Raw genomic sequence first — 9,726 nt, forward strand, 5'->3', positions numbered from 1 at the left:
AACAATATACCTTATCATTTCCTCTTGTCATATATTAATGCTGTTCATGAACTGTACAGTATTCTAGTGATGAAAATTATTAGTATTGCTTCATACACATCTATAGTTATACAGATTACCGAGGTGTCTACCAAATTCTTTGCACATCTTGAATTCTTCTCTTTCTAGGTTTAATTTCTTTCTTCCTAAACATTATTATTTAGCAGTTCTTTCAGTGAGGTTTTAGTAGAGGTAAACTCTTCCACTTTGTCTTACTTTTGCCCGTCGTTTATAATGATTGGTAGCTGAATAAATAATTCTAAGTTGACAGTTCTTTTCCTCTCAGTACTTTTAATACATCACTTTTGCTATTTTGCTTTTTTGTAGCTATTGGTAATTTCACTGTTAATTTGAGATTTCAGCTCACTACATTGTATCTAAATTGAACATATCATTATTCTGCCTGGAAACTGTTTTTCTTGATTCTATACATGCTTGTCTTTTATCAGTTTTAGAAAATTCATATTTTCTCTTGATTTTCTCACTCTGAATCTTCTGATTTAATTCTGCAACATTGTTATCTTTGCTTTTATTTTCAATTTCTCTTTTCAGTGTTGCATTTTAGATAATTCATTTCCTTACATTTGTCTTCATTTTACTAATAACTATTTAGCGCAATCTGTCTAATCTACCTATTACTATATTAGTTTATTTCCAGTATAAGTATTTTTTAGTTGTAGAACTTCTGTTTTCTTAATCTGTTCCTTTTCATTGTAATATTATATTTAATGTTTTACCTTTTTCTTTTACATCTTTATTAAGTTTTAACATATATATTTTATGGTCTCTATCTGCTATTTCTAATATTCCCAACCTTGAGTCTAATCTTTCACTTTGTTGGGCATTTTAAATCCTGTTTACAGTGGATTATTTTTCCTTGTGTAATTTGCAATATTGAATGGCACAGTTTATTTGGGGAAATCCTGTGGCATAGGTTAAGGGATTCCCTTCTTTGGAACTTTTGTTTTTGCTATGTCAGGCACCCTGGTAGTACTATTGGCCTGACACCATTTCTTATATTAATTTCTCAGTGGTCTTTGGATTCATGAAAGTACCATAAATTTGAAACAAACTAGTGTGAATACAGGCCCATAGCTGGAATTCTTAGGAGAGGTTTGTTTTAGCCCACACCTAAGGCTGAGGCTGACCTGCTTTTCTGACTGTCTATAGATAAATTAATAAATTATTTATCTATAGATAAATAATTATCTATTTATCTATAAATAATTATCTATTTATCTATAGATAAATTAAATTTCCCAAAGGGTTATAGTATCAACAAGCAGAGAAATTCAAGTTACCTATAGATGATGAAGTAATACAGTATTCCTGCTTGCACTCTTTCTAGATAAAAGTTTCATGTCATGAACCTTAGACTTCACTTCCTTTAAGTCTCCATAAAGTGTAACCCTCCTCCTGTACCATCACTACCCAAGGATGACCACAAGGAGCATTAGTTCAACCTTCCTGGTTTGTTTTGAGGAATCATTTAATTTCAAGACATCAGTTCTACTCTTAAAAGCATTTGAAACAATATCATAGTCTGCATGTCTAGGTGTTTTGTAAAGGTTGATTTTTCAGTTATTCTAATCTGCCATGTTGTTGGAAATAAAACAGAAGAGTCATTAAACAGGTATTTTTTAGGCAAATAAAATAACGTGCATAGGAATACTAGGCCAAGCAGAAAAACCAGGTTTCCTTATCATCTGTCTGGTGTTCGGAAAATAGCCTTAAGATGAAAATTCAAAAGATTTTAAGCTCTCTTTATAATTAGAAAAGAGAAAATAGATATATTTTTAAATGTCTCTTAAATGAGTGGTCAAACTGAAAGAAAGGACATGAATTTTGACTCTGGTCATTGGCTCTAACAACTAGATCATGTTTCCTCTATTTAAAGTCAGAGGTGTGAATGGTTGCTCAGGGGTAAAGAACAGGATGTGTGTGAATATACACCCTTGACGAAATAAAAAATGTATTTTTTAAAAGTGTGTTTATGTCAATAAATCATTTTCAAACAAATTTTAAAAAACTAGTATTTTACAAACAGCAAATATTTATTAAAGGTTGATTAAGTCAAACATAATATAAGCACTGTTTTCATGCTTACATGACTTTCGAGCTGCCTTGTTATATTTTCTTTGACTGCCTTTTTGGTTGACTACTTCTTGACATCTCGTTAGTGAGTCCTTACTCTACTAAAAAATCTAAGTTACCTCTGGGGTAGACCACTGACCAGCTTAATCTAATTCCCAGCATGTAAATTTTCATTAAGTTCCATCTCAGTGGCTGAAACCTCTTGGCATCTCACTTTCCATTTTGTAATCTACCGAATACAGAGAAATTTTATAGGGTAACAGTTCTTCTCTCCCACAAAATACCCAGAGAACTGACTTCCGAGGAAGATTTGATTCCTGCAGGGATTTCCTACATTTTAATTATTTTTAAATTATATTACAGGGCTTTTTACAGCCCCCTGCATCAATGTAAGCTATGTTTCCAAAATGTAGCCACTGTGTGATTTAGTTCCTTCTTAATTTACTATATAAAGATTACTATTTATTAGTAATTAATAAATAGTAATTATTTATTAGTAGATAAATAAAGTGGTGTGCTTAGAAATAAGATAAATTATGAAGTGTTCTTACCTTCATTAATTTATCTCAACAAAAATGTTCATACACAAACTTTATGCATCTGTTTATATAAATGGGGGATCTTAGTGATATTTTTATGTCAGTCAATTTAAAATCTTTTTATTTTTCTGTAATTTACATCTATATAATGATGTTATAGAAAGTCAAGAAACATGAAATAATTTCTATTTCATGCAACAGCTTTGCTATATTTCTAGCAAAATAGAAAGTGAATGTAAACAACTATTTCCTAGATGGTTTAAGGACTGTATCAGGAAATGTATAGAGGATCTCTGATACACATTTCTGATTCAGATGTCATGTAAAATATTCTTACCTACCTGTTATTTCAAAAGTGATGGATAGGAAAGGTGCAGCACTAGCCTTCGATGAACTCTGATATTTACTTTCTGAAATAACAGGGAAATAGCACCGTAAGCATAGCCCTTTTTCCCCACAAATAGCTTTGATTAAAGTGGGCTAGTTTGTATAATAAACTGTAGGCAAAATACTGCAATTATAAAGAATTTGCATTCCATTTAGGAATGGTGATTATTTTATTCTCTTTATTTCTTTGAAGAACATGGGAAAATGTGAAAGTTTTATTCATCCTTCTGTCTGCCCATTCACAATTCAATCATCTTTCCCTCCATCCATCCTCCAAATCTTTCTGCCCGTTTATCTTATTCTATGTCATCATACAGGCTCATTATGCTGGCTGTCTTCCTTAGTAATCTCAAATCCCACAAACCTGATCCAGATTTCACTGTGAATTATTTGGTACATTTTCTACAAAAGAATGTTCTTAAGTTTCCTATAACATAAGTCACAGTAAGTTTCATGGTACTTTATAACCAATATTTTTGGTTTCTCTCATTTAAAAACATGTTCAATCTGTATCAAATGAGAGAATTTCTTGAGTTACTATAGGTAAAATTGACTTTCACTTCACTTTGAGCTTGTAAAAAAAAAATCAATTCATGTTCATGCATCCAATGACCAGCAACATTTTCATCAGCCCTCTTGGACTTATACTGATAACCTCCCCTTGGGCAAGGCTTCTTCCTGTCATTTTCTGATAAGAGTAGATTTCATGGCAGCATAAGCTGGACATTCTTCACAGCCTACTGGAATTCTGATCATCTGGTTTAACAGAAATTGTCAAGGGTTTTTTTTACTATTATCTCTTCTCAGTTGTCAGGATTGGGAGGGTTACCTATGGCCAGCAGCAATACATGAATAAAATGTGGATACTCTCCAATATCACGTAGATATATTTTCCTATTGTCTATAGATGTTATCATCAACTTAATAAGCATTCTAATGATATAATTCAATTGACACAGCTAAGGCACCAAGTTGTGATTATTGTACATTATACTTCGAGTACTTTCACAATGCATATTTCAATTTTCTGAAAATTAAATATATTAGCTCTAAGGAGGAGAATTTTTGTGGTCTAGTATGGTGTGAGTCAGTTAACACCAATGAATAAAATGATTTAATGTGCCCTGTCCTTGTGCTAAGGTGGTCATTACTTGTATAATACGATGGCCAATATAATAGAGGAAGTTTATGTGAATTTCATATCATTTTTTTCAATATTTTTTATCAAGGAATTTTATTTTTGAGTGAAAGTGTTTTATTTTGAGTTTAGGCATTTCTAATAGCTTGGTTACAGGTGGAAACAACTTTTATAGAGCACAGAGTATGAATCTGCAAAAATAACAGTGTAGACTTTGTTCTGCAAATTAAGTAAAATGTGAGTTGCTTCTAAGGTAGGTTGTTCATGGTGACAGCCAAGATTTCTTGGAATCAGTACCTTCTTATTACAAGTGATTGAGAGGGTTATTTTGAGAGGTTTCCCTCTCTTTATAAAGTAAGCTTTCATTCTTTCATATTTATTGAAAGAAGATAGACTGAACAATCTTCACAGGCTGGTCGAATTGTTCTCTATTCACACATATTTACAGTCTATATGTCACCTTTGGTATGCTGGCTTATTGAATAAGTTTCATATTGGGAAATGTTAAGTGCTTCCAGGGGGAAACTCACATAGTCTAAGTTCTGAAAAAAAAAAAGCTGTAAATTTTAGGGAGAATCAACTGTTTTTGCAAAGCCTATAAGAGGCTTATTAGTATTCTTGGTATTTAATATGAAAAAACACAGAACTCTAACTTATTCATGTTATATACTTACATGATAAATATTAATTTTAGGAGAACTGATTATTTCCATATCTATTGACCTTTCCTTTGGCATTTGCTTAATCCTATAGATACATCTTAACAATACTATTCTTTTTGTTTTCTTTTTTCTGTGTGTGGCTTTTATTTTTAGTGCTCTACAGTGTTTGATAGCAGTAAGGGGATTCTGTGACAAAATGATTTTAAAAAATACCCAGTTGCAGCTCTGAATTCTGAAAGCTCTTTTGAAAGTAATAACCTACAGGACATAATTGACATTCAGAAACTAAAATTTGATCTACCTCTAGCAATGAAATTATACTACTCTGAAAGGACTGCTATAATAAATCCACCTAAGAGTGTTAAAAATGTAGCCATTAAAGTGGCCAAGAAAATATTAATGTACTAACATTACATGTTTTATGCTACTTCCTTATAACTTTAAGATGCATTAGTGGTAAAATGTATCCCTAGGCTAGATTCCTAAATGAGTTGACATGCTATGTAAAGTTAGTGGATACAAAATAATTAAATTTTGCAAGTTGCAAATGCAAAACTTCAGTGTTTATTTTCCATGAATTGCTGGTCACCAGTGCCACTCCTTTGGGAGATGCAGAGGAGCCATTTCTTTTTTGGTTTTTTGAAATACCCATTTCTCTTGGTTCTTTCCCTTTTCTGATCATTCTTGATCAGATTTATTCTCCGACTTTTTTTTTTTGTCTTTTGTTTGCTGTTATCAACTAGGATCTTTATCTTTATTCTTTTCCCTTCCAACTGACATATTTGCTGAGAAATACTAACCTATCATACAAACAACTTGCTAAATACAATGTACTCATCTTTTCTGACAAGATTTCTCTTTTATGTTTGTTATTCTTTAATGGCATGCTTTAATACACACTGTTTCCTCTGCCTGGATTAACTTCCTTTTGCTTTCCTGGCCCACTTGACTATATGCATCAACATTCAGCTCAAGTGCCACTTTCTTCCACCATGCAGGTTCCTGTTTTATGATTCCCCTACAATTATTCTAAAACTCATTTATAATGCATATGACGTTGTATTATAACTACTGGTTTGTTTGTGTGCTGACCCTGAGCACTTCCCTGATACAAAATTTGTATTGACATTTCTATCCTCAACACCTTACACAATTTTTGGAATTCTGTTGGCAACTAAAAGGTATATGTTTAACAGATTAATGATAGAAGTCCTGCTATCCCTCAGGCAGAGGAAAATGTAAGAAGGTCTGTTACAGCATTGCTTAAAAATATTCCTATTTGTGTGGACTTAAAGCTATTAATTGAATATAAACTTGATTTACTAAAAATTAGAACTTTAGCATAAGATTAATACATAATAATAAATATATTTACCCCTGGCAATCTTAGACTCACTTATCTTTTTGCACATTTATCACATCTGGTCTAAAATTGAGTCTAAATAAAAAAAATTCTAAGATGTGTTTAATTAAATGTTTTTTTTTTTAAAGTCATGCCTCTTTTTTTTACTGTAATTTTATTCTGTATTTATTTCATTTAAATTCAAATTGAGAATTCCACTCAATACAATGATTAAAGTAATTCTCAACCACATTATAGACAGTAAAAGAAGGTATTTTTTACAAGCAGGTTTTACTTCTTAAAAGAAGAGAAAACTTGGGCTTTCTTAATATATACTTTATTCTTTGCACATACTTAAAAGATTAACTTTTATTCTATTTTTATAATTAATCTACTTCTGCTAAATTTTGACTCAGAGCCTGAAGTCAGAAAATTTAATGAGAGACTTGTCAGTAAATCAGAACTGACCAAAGATGAAATCGGATTAAATTTTTATAACCAAAATTTGGATTACTATTCACCATAGTGGATATCAGTCATAATGTGAACGGGAATATGGCTATTCATGCCCAAATGGCTGCGTATATATCCCTGCAGGATCATCCTATGTTCTGTCTCCATAAGTGATCCTTAAGAAGAAACAAATTTTACCTTCTTTGTCCTTGTGGGTGTTTAAGTGCGAGAGGAGGTGTTCGTTAATCTGCACGCAGTATACCTCTCGCGTCTGGACCCCTCCTCCGCAGAGGGCTGTCTGATTGCCTCGCCTCTTGTCCTGCTGGCTGAGCAAAGGGTCCACACGGCACTCGGTCCACTCCGCGGTTCTCCAGCCAAACCTAAATAAAGAAAACACCAGCAGTGGAAATCACGTTTATTGAATAAAACTCTCCTCTGCTCCTCTCATGTTTTTTTCATAAGAAAATCTAAAAACCACTTTCCTCATGAATCACTCGTAGACTACTCCATCTATGGTGCAGATTCAGTTTCAATTTCTCCTCCTTTATCCTTAGCGGTGAGTGCTCCATTTAAAGAGGGGTTAAATTTAGGATGATCCTGTTTTAACTGCAATTACTGGAAGTTGCTTATAAATATTTTATGAAAAGAGAGCATAATGCTGAAAACATGAAATTTTATGTTCAGTTAAGCTGAACTCAGCCTTACCCTTTCCAGATACTTATAAACAAAGGAGGATTGAATTTGAAAATAGAAAACATTCTATTGATGATCAACCCAAACATTTGTTTTGCCTTTAATAAAATGCATGAAAATTGCTTCTTCACACTGGACCAAAATTATAATTGTGCGTTAGGATTAAAAAACATAACAATTCAGAATTTTCCCTTAACATATTGTCAAGAATAAGAGTATTTTTCTGTAGCAGTGAGCATCCCTGATGAGCCCTGATAAATGATGAAAAGAGCTGACGTTTCTAACCAGTGGAACACAGGAAAGATGATGTGTGATTCTAAATTAAAGTTCCAATCAGGATTATGATGGGGAAGAAATGTCAGGAGCTTGTCAGCCCAACACGGGCTCTAAGGAGACACCCAGGCAATCATTTCCCATTGCCATTGAAGACAGAAAGAGATGGCATTTCTCCACCTCAAGGAAAATGGATATTGTAAAAGCATACACAAAAAAATGGCTCATGAAGCACTTTGTGTCACTTTAACCACGATGCTTCCTTACTAATCAGATTAACAGCCAGCATAGGTACAAATGGATGTGCTAATGTTCATCTCAATTAGAAAAAAAGGTTAAATGGGCTCTCAGATGTCTGATCTAGATGCTTTGCTTTGTCAATGGTAAAGTTCTACAACAGTAAAATTGACTTTCTTGCCTGTTTTTAATTTTTATAAGTGGGGATTCATGGCTTAACAGAGGTGAAGGACTGGGGCATCAAGCAATAACACTCTTAACAGATGTATATAAAGTACAGCATTCAGGCCAATTCTAAAAACATGGATAATTGATGCCTTAAGTAGAGGGTGGGGGAAGTGAGGAAAGTAAAATCAAACAAGTCATTCATTAGGGAAGTTAAAATAAAAATTTTATTTTATTTTTGAATAGAATGGAGTCCTAATTTAGGTCATCGTAAAGAGTCCTGTGAAAGGAATACATTTTCAATAACGTCAATCGATTACACCTTATAAAATTGCTACCTTCTCAAAAGGTGGAAAAGAGACTAGAATATGTATTTATTTGATCACCATTGTTTGAATATCTGAGAGCATTAAGAATAAAACAACTAGCTTGAGACAAAAATAGAAAAACTCATAGGAGACCGAACACTCTGGAGACTGTGCAAATTCCTCAAGACTATTATGTGAGAGGAACACACAGTCAGTGGGCTTGGCAGAGGACTTTGGAAGAAAACACTGGAGTATGAGTCACTTGTTACCTCACAGGAGAGTAAATGCTGCAGAATTGAAGATCTCATAAATCATCGTTATCTTTGTTGTTATTATTGGTATTGTTGTTAGAAGGAGGATGAGGAAGAGTAATTTTCCTCCTCACTTGTTCATGAAGTTCGAGCTGTACACATGTTCTTTAAATGTTTAGAATATTTCAGAGAAACTCTCAGTGAAGCTTGTGTATATCTGTTGAGAAACTAAGATTCTCTAAGTTGTTTTGTATTCTATATTCAGATTAAGCTGAAATGTATTTATTGCCAAGATAATTATGTCTTTGGAGTAATATGTTTTAAGGATCAAAAGAATATAGTTATACTGCCAAATATTTCATAATTAGTTATATTTACCTCAGTTCAATGAACATTTATTGGACACTTGTCAGGCCTGTGATAAATGCTTCAGGTTTAAAAGAAAAAAAAATATAATCCTTGTCTTCAAGGAGCTTAGTCTTATTACTTCGATGTAGTATTTTATTCTATTCAATAGGATTTATTACATACAATACTACATTTTAATAAAACTTCCTCAATAAGCAGGAAGAACCTATATTTTGAAAGTTTATATTACCTTATAGAATGGATTTGACAAAGTATGACCCAATGACCAAATCCAACCTCTGTCCCGTTTATGAGATAAAGTTTTATTGGAATATAGCCACATTCATTTTTTTACATATTGTCTCAAGCTCCAATGGCAGAGCTGAGTCATTGTGACAGATATATGTGGCCCGCAAAGTCTATTAGATTTACTATCTTCCCCTTTACAGAAAAAATTAGCCAATACCTATTACAGAAAATATAGAAGCAGAGAATTGCTGCTGAAAATCGAGCCTTCGAAGAGGTTTGGAAATACAGCTTATTAGATCTTTTATTTAGAAAAATATATACATATATTTTTTTACAATTGTGTTTGTAAAGAGCTATTTTATTTTTCCACTTAGAATTTGTAAAAATCACTCTTTCTCGAAATACTATTCAGTCAAAATCAAATAGCTGAACAAATATGCAATTTGGGTAGACAGGTCAGCAGAGGCGGAAGTCCTTTATTTACTCACATGGCACATGGGGCTGCTGCATCTCCTTGAGACACACAGATTTCTTTTTCCTCAAGTTCT

General features: G+C 32.8%; 1 protein-coding gene across 1 annotated transcript in view; it reads right to left on the minus strand.

Moving 5' to 3' along the window:
- The window catches only part of THSD7A (thrombospondin type 1 domain containing 7A), a 353,421-nt gene that overhangs the window by 164,337 nt on the left and 179,358 nt on the right, over positions 1 to 9,726 (minus strand). Inside the window, 2 exon segments of the mRNA XM_015589436.1 lie at positions 6,853 to 7,034; positions 9,667 to 9,726. The exon segment at positions 9,667 to 9,726 is cut by the window's right edge and continues 19 nt beyond it. Coding sequence (XP_015444922.1) covers positions 6,853 to 7,034; positions 9,667 to 9,726 — 242 coding nt within the window.

The sequence above is a fragment of the Pteropus alecto genome, unplaced genomic scaffold (assembly GCF_000325575.1).
Source record: "Pteropus alecto unplaced genomic scaffold, ASM32557v1 scaffold21, whole genome shotgun sequence".
Taxonomy (NCBI): domain Eukaryota; kingdom Metazoa; phylum Chordata; class Mammalia; order Chiroptera; family Pteropodidae; genus Pteropus; species Pteropus alecto.